This window comes from Prionailurus viverrinus, chromosome A1 (genome assembly GCF_022837055.1).
Source record: "Prionailurus viverrinus isolate Anna chromosome A1, UM_Priviv_1.0, whole genome shotgun sequence".
NCBI classification, from domain to species: Eukaryota; Metazoa; Chordata; class Mammalia; order Carnivora; family Felidae; genus Prionailurus; species Prionailurus viverrinus.
Window position 1 is genome coordinate 24857944 of NC_062561.1, and position 23033 is coordinate 24880976.

At 44.2% G+C, this 23033-nt stretch overlaps 1 protein-coding gene across 2 annotated transcripts in view; it reads left to right on the forward strand.

Moving 5' to 3' along the window:
• The window catches only part of LCP1 (lymphocyte cytosolic protein 1), a 53493-nt gene that overhangs the window by 6796 nt on the left and 23664 nt on the right, over positions 1–23033 (forward strand). Inside the window, exons 2-8 of one of the 2 annotated variants that reach the window (XM_047864786.1) lie at positions 3543–3546; positions 14171–14257; positions 14843–15006; positions 15175–15304; positions 17206–17338; positions 19790–19871; positions 21711–21876. In XM_047864786.1, the coding sequence (XP_047720742.1) occupies positions 14194–14257; positions 14843–15006; positions 15175–15304; positions 17206–17338; positions 19790–19871; positions 21711–21876 (739 nt within the window). In that variant the 5' untranslated portion in view covers positions 3543–3546; positions 14171–14193. The remainder of the gene's footprint in view (positions 1–3542; positions 3547–14170; positions 14258–14842; positions 15007–15174; positions 15305–17205; positions 17339–19789; positions 19872–21710; positions 21877–23033) is intronic. The other variant, XM_047864785.1, reaches the window with a different exon arrangement.

Sequence of the window (23033 nt, forward strand, 5' to 3'; positions counted from 1 at the left end):
GTATAGCCCGTCAAATGAATACAAATTTCCTGCCTCCATGTATCTGTTAGTCCTCTTTTTTTTTTTTTTTGAGAATGAGTTTGTCATTAGAGATTCTAGAACAATGACCCCAATGAGCCTATAGAAAATGAGGTCGCATTGTTAAGAATAAATAGAAGCTTCTGTTGTAATTGCGAACATACAAATGTGTGCTGCGTATTGTCTTGGTATTTTTCCAGCTCCAACAATCATAGAGAAAATGCCTAGAGTATGAGGGAGTGGAGAGCAGACAGAAGTAGGGCACAAGCTCACAGAATCCGTCCCCTGGACAACTGCGATTAAGGAGACATTGCCCGATGGTCCCCATCACAGATAACTCATAGATCTCATTTCTTTTGGTGACTCATGGAGATGTGGTCAGGCTTTTCTTAAGATTGCTATACATTTTCCCACTCTGGCCACACTTCCTCAACTGTTAGAAGGTACTTTCCACCGTCAGTATTTCAGGCAAGACTAAGCCCCTTGACCACTCAACCTCAGATCAGCCAATACCAATGCTGTTGACTTCTGGTTATGTCAGGTAGCACTTCTGCAATACCTTTTGCAACTGACTTCAAGAACTCTGTGTGAGAAATGTGCTAAAAGAACCAAAACGAGCCAAACTAAGACCATTTGAAGGTAGAAAACAGATGTGAAATATAGATTTACATACACACAGACCTACAGATAACATACCTACAATTAAGCGTGGATTTTAGGTGGTGACTCTACATAATACTTGATACAATTTATGGTGGAAATTGCGTTTATTCCCCAAGATGATTTTGTGAAATTCCCCATTCATTTCTTCCTTGCTTTCTTCTTTCCTTCCTTCATTAAGCACTGTTGTATACAATTTAAATCCTCTGTCTCATTTAATTCTAATACAACCCTATGGAGTGAGCACTGTAAATTGCATTACTAATAGCGCTTTTTTACATATGAAGAAACTGAGGCTCAGAAAATTTAAGGAGCGCCTAGTTGGCTTAGTCAGTTAGGTGTCTGACTCTTGATTTGAGCTCAGGTCATGATCTCAAAGTTCATGAGTTCCAGCCCCACGCCAGGCTCATGCTGGGTTTGGAGCCTGCTTGGAATTCTCTCTCCTTCACTCTGTGCCCCTCCCTGACTCACACGCATGTGCTCAATCTCTCTCTCTCTCTCTCAAAATAAATAAACTTAAAAAAAAATTTTAAGGAGGGCCGCCTGGGTGGCTCCGTCGGTTAAGCATCGGACTTCAGCTCAGGTCATGATCTTGTGGTCCATGGGTTCAAGCCCCGTGTCTGGCTTGCATCTGTCAGCCTGTCGGCGCAGAGCCTGGAGCCTGCTTCGGATTCTGTGTGTGTGTCTCTCTCTCTGCCCCTCCCCTGCTCGTGCTCTGTCTCTCAGAAAGAAAGAAATGTTAAAATTTTTTTTTTTAATTTAAGGAATGTGTACAAAAACACATAGCAAGAAGCAGTTGCATAGAAAACTCATCATCTTTTCACCATACCATGCTGCTTCCTAGTTTATTATCGATATACAATTGTATATGTAATTTCACAAAGGAAGACAGGATCATTAGCATTTGGATGAGGATTTTGGATGCCTGAAATGGATTATTGCTGGCTTGGACTAGGAGAAAGGCAGCTTGTGTTGTTGCAATAGGTGAGGCTGTAAACTGTGGAGCCTAGGCCATTCCTGAAAGACGTGGTTGAAGAAACTTCTCCCCTTGTTTTCCTCTCCATCGACATCTCCGAGGTATAAAGTACATTTCATGGATTTTGCATCCCTAGGTTTGTTTTTTTTTTTAATCTGTTAACGTCGTTTAAGTGTTTAGTTGACTTCTGTTTTTCCCATACCTTGGCTAAACCAAACGACAATGCTCAAGGCTCCACTTCGCTTTTCAGACCAATCACTGACTCACTTTGAGACTGTGGGGAGTAACTTCACTTTTCAGGGCCCCATTTCCCATTTTCTAACATATCCAGTTCCTTCCTCACTTTGTAGGGCTGTATTTTCTGCATGGGAGAAAATACAGAAGGAGGAATCTCTGTCCATATAAACAAACCCAAAATGGCCTCTAGACACAGTGGTTTTGTTGCATTAGGAAGCTGCGGAGTATTTGTATGACCTAAAGGGGATGCCTTCAGTATTGTGGCTGAAGATAGCAGGGAGAGCCTAGATCACCAAACTTTTTCTTCTGGAAACAAGAGCTGGTGAGGAAGGCAACCACATTGGCACTTCCCCAAACTCTTCTAGGGGCTGCCTCCTGGGCCAGTCATACTAAACCCCCAACGGCTTCCTTGGTGACCTTCTCTTGCTTGACTCCTCCCTTTGCAGGGCTATTTTCTCCTATACAGTAGTCCCCCCCTTATCCATGGCTTCGCTTTCCACGGTTTCAGTTACCCGCGGTCAACCGCGGTCCGGAAGCAAAATATCCTCCTTCTGACATTTTATCAGAAGGTAAAAGGTCAACAGTAGCCCAATGCTACGTCCCACCACCTACATCATTCACCTCACCTCGTGTCACCACGTAGGCATTTTATCATCTCACATCATCACAAGAAGGGTGAGTACAGTACAAAAAAATATTTTGAGAGTGAGACCACATTCACATAACTCTTATTGCAGAATATTGTGAGAATTGTTCTGTTTTATTAATTATCGTTAGTTTCTTACTGTGCCTAATTTATAAATTGTACTTTGTCATAGTTGTGTATGTATAAGGGAAAACATAGTATTTATTAGATTTGGTACTACCCGTGGTCGCAGGCATCCGCTGGGGGTCTTGGAACATAGCCCCTGTGGATAATGGGGACCACGGTGTGGAGAAATGGAGTGCCGCTCTCCATTTTGTCTTTTTGGAAAATTCCAACTGGTTCTTTGAGATGTAGCTCAAGGAAAGTTAATATTGCCTTCTTTGGAGACGTCTCCCTTCTCCTCTGGGGCAGAGTTAAGTGCTTCTCCCTCTCTGCTCCCACAGCGCCGTGATAATAACACAGTTAGAACGTGAAGGTCAGTGTGGCCTCTAAGTGGCAGTCGGCACTTTCCTTCACAGGATCGTGTGTCCTTCAAGAGCAAGGATTCTTTGCTATTCATCGCTGCATCTCCAGCCCTAGAAGAAGGCCAGGGCTTTATTCAATGTGATGGGATGACAGGTGTGGAGCTACTAAGGAAGAGCATCCCTTGTCCCCCAGAGACAGGAGGCACAGGCAGGAATGGGCATGGTCACCCTGGCGGTGTTCTTGCTCCTAACTCTCCCCTGAAGATGTTGAGGAACTGAAGGGAACTTCTCCAAAGATCCCAGGAAGGTTTTAGCCATAGGTAAAACCTTGCCAAGCATGTGTATCCCCAGTGAACTCGAGGTCAGAGCTGAGTAACCCCGAAGGAGAGCAGAGAACCTTAAGGTACAGAAATCCAGTGACCCCAGATACGAGGAAAGCTGCCTCCAGGAAGACCTACATCGTGTTGGCCTGTAGTGGGGTGTAGGGTGCCTCAACCGACCCCCAGGCTCTGTGCCAGCATGAGGCTTCCCTAGTTCACAGCAAGGTAACCCTGGGCCAGTTATTAAAATCTCAGTTCCCTCGTCTCTGAAGAGCAAATCATAACAGTGTTCCCTAGGACTGTGGCTCGAGGTAAATGCATATAAAACACTTAGCGTTGAAGAAGCACTCAGTAAACGTTACCTGGCCTTCTCACTTGTCTTTTAGCCATTGTTTTCTTGGACTCCAACAAAAATGGAGAGCATATTCTCTGGAGAGAATATGGATTAATCATCCGGCACGAATAAGAAAAAAGACTGACTGAACTCTAAGCATTTTCTCCTCTGTGGAATCCCAGCTCACCTGTCACTTCCTGTGGGGCCGTGCCTGGCTCTCCGGGAGAGAGCCATTTCCCCGCTTCCTCTGGCTCTAAATTGCCCCCTGTATTCTAGTGACTGGTGTCTCTCTTCCCTACGAACCAGGCCACGGCCACATCTTACCTTTGTGTTGCCAGCATCTAGCCCAGGACCTGGCATATAGTAGGTATTCGGCAGATATTTACCGAAAGAGGAAATGTGGGGGCACCCGGGTGGCTTAGTCAGTTAAGCGTTCGACTCTTGGTTTCGGCTCAGGTCACGATCTCCCGGTTCGTGGGATCGAGCCGCCTGTCGGATTCTGCACTGGCAGCATGGAGCCTGCTTGGGATTTTCCCTCTCTTTTCCTCTGTCTCTGCCCCTGCCCCGCTCACGCCGTCTCTGACTCTCAAAATAAGGAAATCAAGACATGCACAGATGTATACATTTGTTCAGTAGCAGATATTTAGAGTTCCCAGAGGGTTTTCATAGTCCAGATGGTGATATGCAGATTACATCCAGGTGAACTCCAGCACCTGTTCCTTGCTATTTCCTCTGTGCTCCTGGTTCACTGGCTTAGAGCATCCTGGCCGGTTTTACCCTCCTTTCGGCCACTGCTGTCTCCACAGTTCCTTTCCTGTCCTCTCAGAGTCAGGCACGTAGTTATCTGGAGACACCACCGCCAGGCATCACAGTGGCCAGCAGGGTTTATAAGACAGCTTGGAGGCCCAGCCCCGGGCTGTGCCACCCTAGGCAGAGACCCGCTGGTGGCTGGCAGGGTGGGGCCAGGGAGCATCCTTTAACTTGGGTGTCATTTCTCTCCTCTGCGGCGGGAGGAACATGGCCAGATAGGTCATCTCTGCGGTCCCTTCACCGCCACCTTCCGTGTCTCTGTTATCCTTCTGTCACTTAAGAAAGTGGGCTTGGACCCAGACCATAGCAAAGAAAACTGTTAAAGACTTGGATGACAAGCCCCCAGAAGCAGGTTAAAAGAATTGTTTTGAAAGGCCTGGTGGCAGTCGTTAAAGGCAGGTGACAGAATCTTTATGAATTGAGCAGCTTCTCTAATTCCCCCCCTGAGAATAGCCTGAGAGAGAGAGAGAGAGAGAGAGAGAGAGAGAGGGAGAGAGAGAAAGCTTTCATCGTATCAGAAAAGAGGTTACAGGGTAGCGATTTGAGACATCGGAGAGGTTGTAGGGTTTCCTGATTCGGATATTTTTAAGAAAATAGTAGATGGCTCTCTTTCTGGGACAGTTTGCCTACCGTCCTGCCTAGAAACTGGGAGGGAACTGGATCGGCGTGCCTTGAGCTGTACACGGAGGCATGTCAGAAAGGAGATCCCACGTGCAGCTCGCCAACTGCCCTGCTCTACGCTGAGCGGCCGAGCCGTGGGCATCTGCCTTGCTCAGTGAGCGCAATGCACGAGGCCAGAGCTCTCCCCGCCGCTGAGGTAAGAGCAGGAGCCGGGAGGGGCAGAGTGGGACCCACCAGGGTGATAGCCCCAGCTCCTGATCACCCCTGCCCCTATTTCTAGGCTCCTTTGAAGCACACCTTCCCCGGGCCCTAACTGGTGCAGACGCTTACCAGCCAGAGAGTAGACTTTGGGAACTTTTCACAAGGAAGGGATTCCGTTTCTCAACTTACAGATGAAGAAAAGGAGGCCCAGGGAGGCCAAACAGAGCCTGATATCACACGGACGGGCAGTAACCTAGGTCTCCCAAGCCCAAGCTCCACATTTCCTTCCCGTCTCTGCCAGGGTTTTGGTTGTGGTTTCCTTGGAGATGTACAAGTGTGTAAATTATCTGGGTCTCTTTATTTTATGGCTGGTGAAGGTGTTTGCTCTTTGTATGTTTTGGTAAGTTTCTGTGTTAATTGCTCACTCTTATCTTCTTTTCCCCCCTTACGGTCCTGTTTCACTTGTCCATTTTTGATCCTCAGAGCTTTTCTCATCGTATTTCACCGTTTTGCAAGAAGTGAGCCATGGTCTCTGTGTCACATTTGAAACCTGACATGTAACTGTGGGCTTCATAGAGCCCGAGGCTTTGTGACCCCCTCGCTTATAGCCCAGCAAGCAGAGCAGTGCTTTGCACACAGACTAGTAGGTGAGGAGAAAGTATGGACGAATGAACAAATGAGGAATGAATGATGTCTGATATTGAGGTGACTGAACTGAAGAGTGGGTGATCTATCAGTCCAAAATAATACTCAGCTTTTTTTAAAAAAAAAAAATTTTTTTTTTCAACGTTTATTTATTTTTGGGACAGAGAGAGACAGAGCATGAACGGGGGAGGGGCAGAGAGAGAGGGAGACACAGAATCGGAAACAGGCTCCAGGCTCTGAGCCATCAGCCCAGAGCCTGACGCGGGGCTCGAACTCACGGACCGCGAGATCGTGACCTGGCTGAAGTCGGACGCTTAACCGACTGCGCCACCCAGGCGCCCCAATAGTCAGCTTTTTGAAAAACAAAACCCAAGGATACCCTGAACTTTCAGTAAGGAAGGGTCTGGATCTTAAAGTCCTTGTGGTAGAATGTGGAGTGAAGGGATTTTCAAGATGTTAACACCAGGAGAGTCACTGTCTATACATACCCTGGGGAAGGGGAGGGATGACAAGGCAATGAGGACCTCCCCAGCCCCAGCTTAGAGCATCCCCTTTGCTTGCAAGAGTTTTGTTCTGTGTCACATCCTTCCTTCTCTTTTCTTTTCTTTTCTTTTCTTTTCTTTTCTTTTCTTTTCTTTTCTTTTCTTTCTTTTTGAGAGAATACAAGCAGGGAGGGGCAGAGAGAATCCCCCCATCAGCGCAGAGCCCCATGAGGGGCTTGATCCCACGAACCATGAGATCATGACCGGAGCCAAAATCAGGAGTCAGAACTTTAACCAACCTAGCCACCCGGGCACCCACTGTGTCACACCCTTCGTGGCCGTGAGCAGCTCAGTAGAGAAGCAAGGCAGCGTGGGGGCGGGGTGTTGGGGCAGGAAGGAAGCGGGGAGAAGCAAGGCAGCATGGGGAAGTGGGGAGATGGGCACTCCTTGGTTGGTAACTGAGCCGCGCTCTGTGTGCTGTGTTATATACAGCTTCCAAAGCCCCTCAACTGTGATCAGACGACAAAGGCCCCCAGAACATCACGTTCACCAGGGTTAGAGTGACCTGGCCTGCCAGCTTCCCGTGAGAGTTCACGGGCCACCCGAGAGAGAGAGAGCTAGAGAAGAGAGCCACCGGGTCGGTGCCCCTGACCCACTTCTGCACCGTGGGGGCAGAGGTGGTAGAGATCCCAGTTCTGTGCTCTGGGACGGCCCTTGGGCAAATCAGTGTATCTGCAGGGAGAGAGAGAGAGAGAGAGGAAAAAAAAAGACGATCTAAAGGAGATTTTGACTTGACAAAAAGAATTCATAAGAGTTCCTCTAAATGGTCCTCTGTATTTGAGGCTGTTTTTAATTATTTGGCTTCTGAAAAACAAAGTCATTGTTAAACTACATTTTCAGAATCATCCTTTACGTTAAGCTTTGGAACGTCCTGAAAATGTTCCTGAGAACTTACAGTAAATTACTGGTGGTTACATCCCCTACTTTGTAACATGAAGGGGACAGAGTTGTGTGAAGCAGAGCTGCTTCTTTGTCTCGTAGAAGCTTATCATGATGGCTTCTTAAAAACTTACGGGTATGTTATTTTGCTTCAGAGTCTTAGGTGTTTTATGTGCCTCTTCAGTGAGCGTAGTCTAGCACTAAAGATTGCAACATGAGTGACGTTCTCGATGACGCGTTGTTTTGGATTATTAACTGTTCATTCACGTATTCGGAATTTGTACAGCTTTCTCCTGGCGCTGTCCTGAAATTATTGAGGCAAAGCTAGGAATCTGGGTCCCGAGTTTCCAGTTTTATTTTACCCACTGTGTCAAGTTGCAGGAAAAGTAGGACACATTCAAAAAGAGTCCCTTGGCAATGTGATGCCGGGTCACAGATGCCTCCCTGATCCTGGCAGTTATATAACTGGGCATCAGTATATCAAACCGAAATACTGACCAGCACACCATTACCACCTCTCAGAAGTAAATGCAGCCCATGGGCATCTCACGCTAGGCCAGTCACCTTTCCTCATCCCTTCTGCTGCTTTTCATGAGCAGTTAGGAAACCCCTCAGAGAAAATTCAGCTTCCATGGTTGCATTTATTTTAGAGAATGTACTATATTTCTTTCTGTAAATCCTACAGCGCTGTGTTCTATAGCAACCTCCCACAGATAGTTTCTGTATTCAGACTTTAGGGAACTTGAGTTTAGGTGCTTTTATTCTTAAGTAGTCATTATCAGAAGTTCTCTTTCACTGCCGATCTGGGAAATACCAGCCTCCTCTAAGCAGAGACTCAAAACTCATTGACCTAAAGAAATGAGCAGGTTTTGTGGCTTCTGCAACTTGGGGGGTTATTTGGCGTTCTTAGGACTTTGGAAATAATCTTATAAAAGTGAACAACCGGTACTTTCTTTGGCCAAACGTCTTGGAATTTTAGAGCTATTGATTTAATACATTTAAGTGCTCACAGAAAAACTGGCAGCCGGATGTGACTTAGATGAATGGTGGGAGTCTGTACTCTTATATTTATGATCTGGGCAGTGATTCTAAAACAGGATTCCATAATTCACCCCTGATTTGCGAGATACCTTAAAATGGTTCCTGGGAGGGCATAGTTAGATGATGCCGTCATTAATAAGAGAGAAAGAAGTTGTGATGTATATACAATGGAATATCATTCAGCCATAGAAAGGAGGAAATCCTACCATTTGTGACAATGTGGATGGACCTTGAAGGCATGATGCTAAGTGAAAGAGGTCAGACAGCGAAAGGTAAATGCTGCCTGATCTCACTTTTTGTGGAATCTTAAAATACATACATACATACATACATACATACAACTAGAACTAAGCTTATGGAAGAAGAGATCAGACTTGTGGTTACCAGAGGCAGGTGGTGGGGGAGGAGGAATTGAAGGAAGGTGGTCAAAAGATACAAACTTCCAGCTGGAAGATCAGTAAGTCCTAGGGATGTGATATACGACCCTGTGGCTGCAGTTAGCCCTTCTGTATGGTATATAGGAGAATCGTTGCCAGTAAATCCTAAGAGTTGTCCTCCCAAGGAGAAAAAATTTCCCCCTGTGTCCTTTCCTCTTTCTTTGCTTTTTATTGCGTCTGGATGAGAAAATGGGTGTTAGCTGAACCTATTCTGATCACATGTCAATCAAACCGTCATGCTGTGCACCTGAAACTCACACAGTGATGTTATGTCAAGTATTTCCCAATAAAACTGGAAACAACGAAAGGGGGGCCCCACTTAACGCAGGAGCAGTAGAGTGGAAACTGGAAGGAACGTGTTTTCCTCAAACCCTCGTTTCAGGCTCTAAATGCCTCAGTACATCCCACTCCTGCAGCGACCTCTCTGGGGACTGTGGCCAGTGTGGGGCCAGCAATTTGCAAACTGAAACCCTAACTTACTATCCTTATGAATCTCACTAACGTTAATACCACCCGTGCCTTCAAGTGGGCACGAAGTGGGTATATTTTTTCCAGGCAAACGCATCAATGGACTGTGTAAAGCACCTCAGATTTGATTCTAACCCCAGCGATACCCTTCTTAGGAATGGTCTGATCTGCATGGTGTTAATGACCTCCTCTTCCTGCTCCTCTGCTTTGTGAACATGGTGCCATTTGCACGTTCAGTTCAATTAGTTAAAGGGTCTCCTCTCAGCTATGGACCTTAATGGGCCCTATTGATGGTCCCTTCATCCTTCTCCCGCTCTGCTCACCAGCAACTACATTTAGAACTCTAGAACTTGGACAGAGACATGGCCTTTAATCTCACTGAAACTCTAGTGTTCCGATCTCGAGAACGAAGGAGTTGTAATGAATTATTCCTCAAGTTCCTCCTGCCTCTACGAGTTGGCTTGTGTCTCCAAGACTTACTGGCCATTTTGACAGAACAAGAGACCCTCTCCAGGTGTGTATTTGTGTTGGGGCCCCCACACAAGGCAGCATCATAGTAACTCGGGCTGTTGACTGTTGCTTCTCCAATGCACCTTTTAAAGGAATTTTCCTCTGGCTCGCAAACCACTCAGGGATTTGGGAACCTTAAAATGTGAGGGCTGTCTCACTCTACGGCTTCTCTAAGTTGATCTTCCCCGTTTATAAATCTCTTTGAAAAAATACAGTTATCCAGATGCCCAGGTTTTTCATCTTGACCTACTTGCAATGGTGCTTAAAAACCACATGGTTTTAAAATAACACTTCTCCCATCCCTTCTCGGTCTTTAATTTGAACGGGCCATGCCATTCATTTTCTCAGCTTTTCCATTGTACCGTGGTCTTGAGATTTTCTTTCTTATCTAATACGATGACTCTTTTGTTGCCTCTTTGGCCCTGCTCTTGACCCTTAAGACGCAGTCTCATTTTTGCCTTCACTTGTGTTTCTCCCTAGCCCCTTATAGTGCTCGACGGTCTGAAATGCTTATGTCAAAGGATGGGGTTAAGTTCAGACTCAGAGACCCCGTTCAAGCTTCTACCTTTAATATTGTTCCCTGCTTTTCGGGTAACTGGGGCAGGGTAGACATGCCTCACCTGAAATGAGAACAGCACCTGGCTTGTAGCAGGCATTTAGAAAATACTGGTAAATGAATGAATGTATCTCATAACCCCATGAGCATCCATGAACCAAGAAGTGTGAATTAAGACACCTAAGAACAAGAAAGGCCAGCCACCTCCAGGTCTAAAGCCCCTTGGATTTTATCAAAGATCTTGTGGAAATGTGATGGAGAACCTTCTCCTGATGTGTATATGGAATATTTGTAAAGGCATAAAGGAAATCTAGGCCAAATTACTCACAAGGATTTAGAAAAGGGTACAAAGTTATGTTCGAATTTCTTAGCACAGAAGCTTTGCTTCCCTCACATGTGAAAGCAAAATCTTCCTAAGCTAGAATACCTAGATAGGCTCTCTGTGTTACGAATTTTTTAAAATCTCCCATGGAGTATACATATTAGATGGTTAATAATTGCTGGTTGAGCGTATGGGTGGACAAACTGAATGTCTAGCAGAAGTGTGGAGGCATTGAACCTGAGTAGACAGCATGAGGGAAGAGAAAAGACTGAGAATTGGAATCCTGGCTGCTCCTCTCTCCCTGGCTGTGTGATCTGAGATATGTGTCCTAACTTCTCTGAGCTTCTGTTTCCTCTTCTACAAAATGGGAATATATATCTATATTTATGCCATCAGATTTCATTGAGGGGCATTATAATAAACACGAAGCTAGTGTTTACTGCACCTCACAAGTGTCCTCTCCTGGGTGAAGGCATTGCTATGAGACCTCAGTTCTGTGGTCCTAAAAAAACATTGGTTTGTTTGGCTCTTAGAGATGAAGTATGTACCTGATGACATTTCCCTTTTTGCATTCGCTTCTAGAGAACTTGGAACTAGATTTTCAGCCTGCTTCTAGCAAAATACGCAGTCTTAACTGTGGACTTGAAGGATTAAAGCCCCCCTGCCATTATCTTGTCTTACCTAGGCGTGGCTCTCCTCCTTAACAATTACATGATTTCATTCATTTAATTCTTACGCTTGGGTGTAACTTTGTAAGCTGGCTCAAATTGTTTTTGGAACAAGGCTTGGTGAGGGAGGAAGAAGGAAGGAAGGATGGGAGGAAGGGAGGATGAGTGGATGGAAGGAAAGGAAGAAAAAAATTTTATTTATTTATTTATTTTTTTATTTTTTTTTAAATTAATTTTTTTTTAACGTTTTATTCATTTTTGAGACAGAGCATGAACGGGGGAGGGGCAGAGAGAGAGGGAGACACAGAATCGGAAGCAGGCTCCAGGCTCCAAGCCATCAGCCCAGAGCCCGACGCGGGGCTCAAACTCACGGACCGCGAGATCGTGACCTGAGCTGAAGTCGGCCGCCCAACCGACTGAGCCACCCAGGCGCCCCAGAAAAAAATTTAAAAAAAAAGGGAGGGAGACAGAGAGAGGCAGAGAAAAAAAGGAAAGGAGACGAGTGAGGAAGGCAAGAAAGTCAGATAGCCATTGCCTGTCCCTGAGGGTTATTGTGCTGTGTAAATATTTGCTTATACAGTTAAGTTCTGTGCAGTTATCCCTTCCTTCAGAGAACCCAGTGAACCTTTTTAGATACATGAGGTTACTAATAAAATTATTATTGATAATAAAACATATTTTTAGAGGAATTGAAATAGCAACAGTATCTAATTCTCTGACTTTCTTTTTTTAATGTTTATTTTTAAGAGAGAGAGAGAGCGAGAGAGCATGTGCATAATCAAGGGAGGGACAGAGAGAGAGGGAGACACAAATCTGAAGCAGGCTCCAGGCCCTGAGTTGTCAGCCCAGAGCCCAACGTGGGGCTTGAACTCACGGACCTGGAGATCATGACCTGAGCCTCAGTTGGATGATTGACCGACTGAGCCACCCAGGCACCTCTAAGCCTTTGACTTTCAAATCATGCTCCCTGGAGTTCCTACTGGTACATAAGCTCACAGGAAGTGGGAGAGTAGAGGCAGGGGAGCATTTGAGTTTCTTCAGCCAACGCCTCTCAGAGTTGTTATTTTGTCTTGTTTGCTTCAACCTACATGTAAAGCTTCTGTTAACAAAGGATTTGGGGGGAAACCAAAGTTTGACGCCACCAATATGTGTACATAACAAAAGAGTAAGTTGGTGGATAAGCCAAATTGAGCGTAAGGCATTTTTGAACTATAGATCTAAGTGTTAAGCTTGCTTCCCTTTTTATGTGGTTGTTGATTGGTTGGCACCGAGAACAAGTATAGCACTATAAAATGCTGTGAAAACATAGAAAAGGAAATTCATTTAAAGCAATATCCTGTAACAAATGTGAAATATGTTTTTTAAATGTTTGTTTATTTTTGAGAGAGAGAGAGAGAGAGAGAGAGAGCAGGGCAGGGGCAGGGAGAGAGGGAGACAGAGAATTGCAAGCAGGCTCCACGCTGTCCATGGCAGAGCCGGATGTGGGGCTCAGTCCCATGAACCATGAGATCATGACCTGAGCTGAAATCAAGAGTCAGACGCTTAACTGACTGAGCCACCCAGGCATTTCACAGATGTAACATATTTGCAAAACATCAGTAACTTCACTGAAATGCTCAAATTATAATTACATGTAAAAATACCCCATCATCCGCACTCCCACCCTGCTTACCCCTCCACCAGCAGGAAATGCAGCAAGCTTTAGTGGAACTGCAATTTGAAATATTCTGGTGTGGATGAGCTAGGGGCATGGAGAATATAATCCGTTTTCAGTTTCATTCTCTTTCTACCCACTAGAGGGCAGCAATAAAGCACAGGGAAGGGGAAATTAACTCCAGCGCTGGCATTTAAGTTTCCCAGCAAGACTAGCCTTTTTGAAAACGAGAACACCCAGAAAGTCCCTGAGATTCCCACATATGAATTATTAGAGGGTCAGGTTCCCTTCCCCTTTCCCTCAATATTGAGAGAACTTTGAAAACTCCCGTTGAAGTTATAAAAGTTACCTGTTGGCTTGGCCAAACATACTAATTGTAAATGTGAACATGACATCATCTCTAAAAAAGGCATTTATGTAAAAGTTAAGTGTTACAGTTGTATATTTCCATGCAGCACACGACTCCAAGACTTAGTGATTTACCACAACAGCCATTTTACCGCATCTCTCGATTCTGTTCATTGGGCACAGCTGGGTGGTTTTTCTGTTTTGTGTGATTTGACGGGGGACCGTGGACATCTAGGGTCTCAAATTAGCTGGAATGTCCAAAGTGGCCTACTCCGTGTGTAATTGTAAAAGATCCGCGTGTAGAATTTCTGGTGCCTGGCGGTTGAGGCTAGCTGTCAGCTGGGAGCCCAGCAGGGACAGGTGAGCAGAGTACCCGGTCCTTCGTTGGCTTCTTCATGCGGGTTGGACATCTCAGAGCATGGCACTTGGTTTCCAAGAGGGAATATCCTAAGACTGAGCATTCCCAAAGGAAGGAGCCAGAAGGTTCCAGTCTCAGACATGGCTCCTGCTGCCTCCTCAATGGTCAGAGCAGACACAGGGTCAGCCCAGGTTCAAGGGGAGGGAATCAGCTTCGGCTCCTGATGTGGAACAGTCTGTAGACCCAGGGAGAGGAGGGAGTGGTGAGGGCCAATTGGAGGCCACGTGGACGGTTAAGAATGAGGTCATTTCTTACATATGGGGAAGATATGTATAAATCGTGAGGGATACCGAGGAATATTGTCTTCATTTGATAAATGGAAATTGCTGCTTACTGTGGTACTTTAAGAATTAAGACGCACGGAAGTCATTCCTTATGTTCTTCTCCTTCCTCAGATCTGTTGCCGAAAGCAATAAAAATGGCCAGAGGATCAGTGTCCGATGAAGAAATGATGGAGCTCAGAGAAGCTTTTGCCAAAGTTGGTGAGCAGGCCTGCCGCTCAAGTCACATGATTCTCCTCTTTGCTGAGTAGCTTCAGGACAGATTCAGTGAATCGGTAACATGAGCCAAATAGCGGAAGTGAAAGGAATACAGCGGTATTGGTTAGAGGAGCTGAGGGAACTTAATTTTGAAACATCTGCTTTAGGAAGATGGCTTCTTTCTCTATCAAAACATGGAATATGGACCCTCTCACCCCTGCCGCTTTTCTCATATTCTTATCTGGTCTGACTTCCTTGGTTTCCTTGGTTTTTCTGCTATTCCATACTCTGGCTTTGTATCTCTAAGCTTGTGATGTATTTTCCCGTCTCTTTCTGTAGAAGTCTCTTCAGATTCTGTTGCCAGAACCTCTGCTGTGACGTTATGACGCGTGGATGTTGGAAGTGACGCTAATGCCCCTCCCCGGTAGAAACAGGCCTCTTGCGAGACTCTGACTCTCGCATGGGGTCAGGCTGCGACCCCCGAATGATTGCCCCTCCAGCCCACTCACCTCCCGTCTCGCCTTCCCCCACCTCTTTATCCTGTTTCCTGAACTGCCCTGAAACTTCAAGTCCTCTCTTGCCTTGCAGATACCGATGGCAATGGGTACATCAGCTGCAATGAGTTGAATGATTTGTTCAAGGCTGCTTGCCTGCCTCTGCCTGGGTACAAAGTGAGAGAAATTACAGAAAACCTGATGGCTACAGGTGATCTGGACCAGGATGGGAGGATCAGCTTTGATGAATTTATCAAGGTGGGTACGAGGCAGGACGCACGGAGATGCGTTTGAAGCTTGGAGCCTCAACCTGAGAAATATCCAGAAATGGATTCCCACCCTCCCCGCCTCACTATTACATATTCTTCCCTTTGGGATTCTCTTGATCACAGATTGGGTTTCTAAAGATACATTCCATTTTTGCAGGTTTTCCACGGCCTGAAAAGCACAGAGGTTGCCAAGACCTTTAGGAAGGCGATCAATAAGAAGGAAGGCATCTGTGCCATCGGTGGTACTTCGGAGCAGTCCAGCGTCGGCACCCAGCACTCGTATTCCGGTGCGCTGTCCCGGCGGAAGTGGGGAGGGTGCTGGCACGAGGAGAGACTGGGGGTAGCGGGAGAGGGAGCCATATGGAAAGGATCCGTGCCTTCTGGGGCTCCACATTCTAAACTCGGTGTTAAACCTAAGGGGTGCAAACCGACACAGAAGCCAACGCGAGTGTATTGACTACTGCCTGTTTCCCTGTGGTTGGCGAGCTAATTCCAGGGACGTGATGGGGGAGGAGCAATCCTAGTTCTAGGTAGAGTCCAATACCAAGTCATCTCAACAGCATTTCAAAAATACATTGAATGGAAACCAATTTGACAATAAACTTCATATATTGAAAGAAAAATACATTGAGGCTGGAGGGTATTATGCTAAATGAAATTAGTCAGTCAGAGAAAGACAAATGTCACATGACTTCACTCATACGAGGACTTTAAGGGACAAAACAGATGAACATAAGGGAAGGGAAACAAAAATAATATAAAAACAGGGAGGGGGACAAAATGTCACAGACTCATAAACATGGAGAACAAACAGAAGGTTACTGGAGGGGCTGTGGGAGGGGGGCTGGGCTAAATGGGGAAGGGGCACTAAGGAATCTACTCCTGAAATCGTTGTCGCACTATATGCTAACTAATTTGGATGTGAATTTTAAAAAATTAAATAGGGGCTCCTGGGTGGCACAGTCGGTTAAGCGTCCGACTTCAGCCAGGTCACGATCTCACGGTCCGTGAGTTCGAGCCCCGCGTCGGGCTCTGTCTGGGCTGATGGCTCAGAGCCTGGAGCCTGTTTCCGATTCTGTGTCTCCCTCTCTCTCTGCCCCTCCCCCGTTCATGCTCTGTCTCTCTCTGTCCCAAAAATAAATTAAAAAAAAAAACGTTGAAAAAAAAATTAAATAAATAAGTAAGTAAATAAATAATACATTGAGGCTGCCAGAATTCCTTTATAAATCTTTTGGATAAAATGAACTATTCAGGCTTTTATCTCCTCCACACTTCATGATTATTCTCAATGCCTACTGATGGGTCAAGAATATTATGTTTTTACTGATTTGGAAGGAAGCTGTGTATTTATTTTACAGGCTGCCATCCAACAGCCCTAATGGAAACTATTAAAAATTCAAACGGTACAGTAATCCAACGAATCCCAAACTGAGTTCTTTAACACGTTAGTGGATCTTAAAGATAAGTTCATGGTTAAGTACCATTTGTGATCGTGAAGGCAGTGTTTAACCTTTTACTTTTAAATACAGAAATCAGATAAATATGCATTATGAATATTCAAGACAATGAAGACTCGAACTTTGGTGACTCGGGATTCTTCTGTGTTTTCAGTGACACACAATTTGGGAAACACCGTACTGGGCTGTAAGGCATAGCGTGAGGTTTCATTAAAACTTCTGAAATGAACTTCTGGCAGCTTTATTGATAAGAAAGAAAGATTATATCACACAGGATTTTATTTCATAACAATTATATACAGAAGCTCAAAGATTTTGTAGGGATTATCTGTGATCATCTCACATTTAAATTGGCTGGGCTGAAGGCAGCCGCTGAATTTTATCCTGTAAGCATTAGATCACATTCATATTTAAATTGTATCTAAATATAAATAAAATATATCTCTAACATTTGCAAATATAGTTACATATTATATATCTATTATATCTAATATATAATAATTAGATATTATTAAATCTGCTTGCCATATGTTTTATGACTTGGAGTGAATAGAGGTCCTGTGCCTGGTCCCCAAGTCACTGAGATTTTTCAGTGTCAATAAATGTAAGAGAATAAGGGACCAGATAGCATCTCAATGGCTCTCCTGGGCATGGCAATCTGAGATCCATGTACATAATTTTATGTCAGATTTTCACTTTGCAAATAAGCCATTTTTATCATGGACTTGCAGAGGAAGAGAAGTTTGCCTTTGTCAACTGGATAAACAAAGCCCTGGAAAATGACCCCGACTGTCGACATGTTATCCCAATGAATCCAAACACAAATGATCTCTTCAGCGCCGTGGGAGATGGCATTGTCCTTTGGTAAATAACGCTTCCTTCTTGGTTTCTAAGACCTTCCTGGAATTTTCTGGAATACCAGCAGTTCATTGTCTTTATCCTAGGCCAGCGTCCTTTGGCGCTCAGCGGGACTTGAAATGCTTTCTGCACTTGTACTTGGCAGGTCCCGGAAAGCAAACTAATTTCAAAAGCAACTTATAAAATGAGACATGTAAAGCTGCTGTTGCTTGGTTGGAGGGGAGGGATGCACAGTATACAGACAAACACAGGTGGAGATACAATAATACAAGGTCAAAAGCAATTACTTTTGGAACATATGCCACGTGGCTTCATCTGAAAGTACCTAGATTCAGAATAGCAGCGTGATGATTGAAGCAACCCAGTGCCAGTCCTTATGCAGAGACTTTTGAGTGGTACGTACCAACATGCATTTCAAATGCTGAGGACACCTGGAAAAAGAGGAATGCATTCTGTTTGCGGAAGGCCTCTACAGCAATTGGTCCTCATGGTGTCTTTGAAATACTTCTGTAGCTCTTGCTTTAGCAGCTTCTAATGCCATTTGTAAGACACGGTATTAATGAAAGAAAGGGCTTGGAATAGCCAATCCCAGGTGAGCTCAGGAGTTGAAGGGAAGGATGGATGGGCAAGATTTAAAACCCCCTCTTCCCTGCTCTGGGCAGAGCAATTCTGCTTTCGGTATTTTATTTATTAGAGTTCACCATGAGATTTCATTTTTAAAAATTTCAACTGCCAAAAAAAAAAAAAGACGTAAACAATGTAGGCAGGAGCAAATCCTAATTCCTTCGGTTGGCCCACAAAGCACCCCATCATCTTCCCTCAGTCTCCTGCTAGCTTTACCTCCCAAGACCCCCATGACTCAGGGACCCAGCGTGGGACACTGAGTGAATGGCTGCGGGAATGGCTACATCAGCAACCATACTTACTCTTCCCCATACACGTCTGCTCATAACTGTAACTGGCTTTGCCTTTTATTCTCCTTTTTAAGAATGCCTTTCCATGGGGGTGCCTTGGTGGCTCAGTTGGTTAAGCATCTGACTCTTGGTTTTGGCTTAGGTCACGATCTCTCACGGTTCGTGAGATCAAGCCCCACGTCGGGCTCTGTGCTGACAGTGCAGAGCCGGCTTGGGATTCTGTCTGTCTCTGTCCCTTCGCTGTTCACACACACTCTACCTCAAAATAAACATACTCTGAAAAAAAAAAAAAAGAATGCCCTTCCCATCATCTCCTCCTATGGAAATCCATTTACCATGACAGTTTTTGGTCTATTCCAATCCTCTGGTGGTCTCTCCCTTCACTGGATTCTTAAAGCGCATATTCGTGGTACTTTGGGAGGCATGATAATGTTCTTCTTTTGGACTGTTGGGTAACTTTTCATATCGATATATTTTGTCTCTATAATTGGACCATACACTTTTCAAGAGCAAGGTTACCTTATACTTTCTGAACCACCCCTCCCTCCTACCATTTCCCAAGGCTTCTAGTTCACCAACAGCTTCAGATTTTTCAAATAATAATTTAGGGGTTGGTTTTGCCTGAATCTCAGTAAAGTATCTTTTATTTAAATATATGGAAACACACACACACACACACACACACACACACACGACAAAGTTATGGAAATACATCTTTAAAGGCCACCCCAAAAAAGGCAGTTACATAAAAATTGTTAGGAAAAAATGTTAATGCTGATTTCTCATTAGACACAAATAGCCAGGGTCAAGTTTACAATTCTTTGAATTTGTTGTTGTTCCTTTGGATTTGCTTTTTCAACTTCCTTTCTTTAAATAAAGTGGAGGTGACCTAAAGAAATGTATTTTTTATGCTCCACTGAAGTTGTTAAATGAATGCTAAATGAGTCAAATCAGTTTTTCATAAATAATAACTGCTCACTGTAGATGTCTGATCAATATATTAGATACTTCACTGGGTGAAATTTCTCAAGCATTGATACAACAGTGGGTATAACAGGTACAGCAGAGTATAAAACATTTTATCATCCACTTAGTTAAAAGTATAGAGTTCCACCAAGTGTCAGATAGAAATTTCGACATTACATGAGCTCGGAAGTGTATAGATGGTCATTTATATAGTGGGGACAATTTTCACAGCTGAGAAAGTAAAGCACTCCTGGTGAATTTGCCTTGGCTTTCTACCCAGAATTTCCTAATATGCTAAAGAAACCAGGATGATTTTGCAGCTTGTTAGGTACATGAATAAAGCGGGGTCCTTATTGCCTGCCTCCGTATATTAGTATGATTTCAGGAACATTAACCTTGCCCATAGATAGTGTGAATCTAGTCAAAATCGCGTAACTGATTTGATATCTAAACACTGGGTCACACGAATTACATCGTGGTCTTATGTGCTTCTGGTATTGCTAGAATTCAAATTCAATATTACTGGACTCTGTCATTCGGAAGCCAGCTTTCTTTAATTTAATTGTTTCTTTCTCAGTAAAATGATCAACCTGTCAGTGCCAGACACGATTGATGAAAGAACAATCAACAAAAAGAAACTCACCCCCTTCACCATTCAGGTATGTCTTCTCTCCGTTACCAAACTATAGGATTGTGTTTGGGATGCGTGAGCCCCGGAACTGCAGAGTCAGCCTTTTCCGGGGGCTTGGCCATTATTCCAGAACTCAGGTTTGCGGCTGGTGATTTGTCATGACTAGTGGGACAGAGAAAGACATTTTGTCTTTGTTTTTCATTAACAGAGCAGGGGGGCCGGGGAGGGGGAACATTGGTGGGACATAAGCAGTAGTGGCCGGGCGTCGTTTTTTTTGGCAATTATGAATACAATTCACATTGGCTAAAGTTTCAACTCAGACTTTCCCTAGCAGTTTATCTTTGAGCTGATGCCAAACATGCAGCATTTTAGCTGAAAAGATAAGCCTTTCTAAGAATTGAAGGGCTGAGAGACGGGAAATGCTCTGGCAGCCTCCCGGTGGTATTGGCCACGGCCGCTGGTGTGATAAATATAACCTGGTTTTATGCCTTCAATTTGTGAATTAACTGGAACAGTAACCAGTGGTTAAGTAAGCCGTATTTCTATGTTCTGTCCCAGCGTTTTAACATTATTGTGATTCTCTCGTTCTGGAACCGTGTCTCACTACTTAAATCATGAACGATATATTATGCTGTTTGGCGTAAGCAACGCCGTGTACTCTTAACATGCGAGGGGTAACCAAAGTGAGAACAATGATTAACCATATATGAACGTGCTTACTATTAAATTTAACCTTGAGGTTAAATTTTAATCTTGGCCATAAATAGAAACGGTGTTTTTATTCATCATTTGAGCTCTCCACCAAGGCAAAACCCCACTTCCCCCCCACCCCCCAATAGTTCCAAGTCACCAGTAGCCTGTGTTTCGTTTTTAGTTTGTCATAAAAATGACTTCTGTACATCCCTACCTCAAAATCTTCTCCTTTGCGGACCCAAGAAGAGGATATAGATCCTAGGCTGAAAATGTCATTGATTCTATTCCAACCGTGTTTGAGATACATCACGTGTGCTGTTGCTAGTTCTAAGAACGGGTGTCTAGGGGCGCCTGGGTGGCTCAGTCGGTTGAGCGGCTGACTTCGGCTCAGGTCACGATCTCACAGTCCGTGAGTTCGAGCCCCACGTGGGGCTCTGTGCTGACAGCTCGGAGCCTGGAGCCTGTTTCGGATTCTGTGTCTCCCTCTCTCTGACCCTCCCCTGTTCATGCTCTGTCTGTCTCTGTCTCAAAAATAAATAAACGTTAAAAAAAAATTAAAAAAAAAAAAAAGAACGGGTGGTCTAGATATGTATGTGTGCATGTGTGTGAGTGTGTGTAGGTGTATGTGTACTTAAGGTCCCTAGATATTATGGTTACTCAGTAAATTGTCTTAGTGAACACCACTCTCTCTTTCCCAGGAATTTGATTTGTATCTTTTTCATTCCCTTAATACCCAATCTGAAAGTCAAAAAGCTGTTTTGTTACTCTCTTTTATGACCTTGATTTACATCAACACTTGTGCTATTAATGATAGCCAGTGACAAGACAATGACCACCCTCAAAGGTACCCCTCTCTGTCTGGCCCAGTGGGGATGTTGAGTGGGTAGGCTCCATCACAGGGCAAAATAGAAAAATGGAACACTCTTTAGTTTCCTCCGGCCCAAGGTGGACCTTCAACTCAGGGAGCCGGTTTGATTGAACAGACACCGCTTATAAGCCCAGTGCCTGGGTTACCAGATTTCCTCTTTCAGGTGTTACTGCTTTTTTTCAATGCTAAAATCTAGTGAAGACCAGGCCTCTAGACCCGTGAACTTTCCAGAAGCAAAACATTGTTGTCGACCGTTTTGCCATCTGCAAAGTCAAAACTGAAATTTGTACAACTTTCCTCCCTCAGGAGAATCTGAACCTGGCTCTGAATTCTGCCTCAGCCATTGGATGCCACGTGGTTAACATCGGGGCTGAGGACTTGAAGGAGGGGAAGCCTTACCTGGTGCTGGGACTTCTGTGGCAGGTCATCAAGATTGGGTTGTTTGCGGACATCGAACTCAGCAGAAATGAAGGTATGAACTAAGCCACAGATGTTATTAATGGCGTGGCTTTTTATTAATGCATGCGCGGGGGGGCTGTAGGAGGAAGATATCAGAAATACTCAAGCCCAGAATCCCCAGTTTTTGAAAACTATGGTTATATTGAATCTGTTGCATTAATGTAATAGTTTCTGTCCACACTGACCAGGCTTTTTAAAAGGACAGAGCAAAAGCTTTTTAAGACCACAAGCTAATAATAATGCTTGTTTAGAACCTAGAGCTCAGTCTGGCTGTCTGGGATCCAACTTCAAGAGCTTTTCTGGGTTCACTTTGCCTTTAGAATACTTTGTAACAAAATAGACCACTTCTTTTAACTTGTGTTTTATGAAGCAATTCTCATTCATATACTGCAGTGACAGCACCAGATGAGGAGACACGTGGTCTATTTCTTAACCAAGACTGTGGAGGATTGCATTTAGGGTTTCAGAGTTCTCGGCTAAATATTGTAGCTGTCAGTCTTAGCCTGTCTGCTTCGGCACCGTCTCTCATTTAAACAATTACAGCCCCGTTGTTTAGACAGAAGTAGCAGATTGTGATAAGAATAAACTGAGGGTTGATGGGGGGTGGGAGGGAGGGGAAAGTGGGTGATGGGCATTAAGGACGGCACCTGTTGGGATGAGCACTGGGTGTTGTATGGAAACCAATTTGACGATAAATTTCACATTAACATAAAATAAAATAAAATAAAAGGATAGGGAAGTATAATCCTCCTGGAAGTAAAGGAGATCCCAAAATTGAATAAAAAAAATAAGAATCGTACAAAAAACAGGGTTACCTTTTAGTTTTCTGGTACAGATCTCAAGAATATGAAATCTGTAGCCAGATTCTAATCTTTATTTATATATACTTTCTAATATCTATCTCCAAATCACAATAACCCTTGAAGAATCCTGGGTTGCTATTTTTAAACCAATATTTTCAGCATGATATAGAGTAGAAAAAGCAAATAGGAAACTTAGAACCCACGAGAAAGAATATTGATTTGCAAATTATGACCTCAACTGCATTTAGACCTTCTAGCCGAGCAAAACCTATTTATTCAGCAGGGAAAAATAGAGGAAGGAGTTGATTACACTTTTTGAGATGCTAATAATGATCCGAGTGAGCATTTGAAATACAAAACACCTATG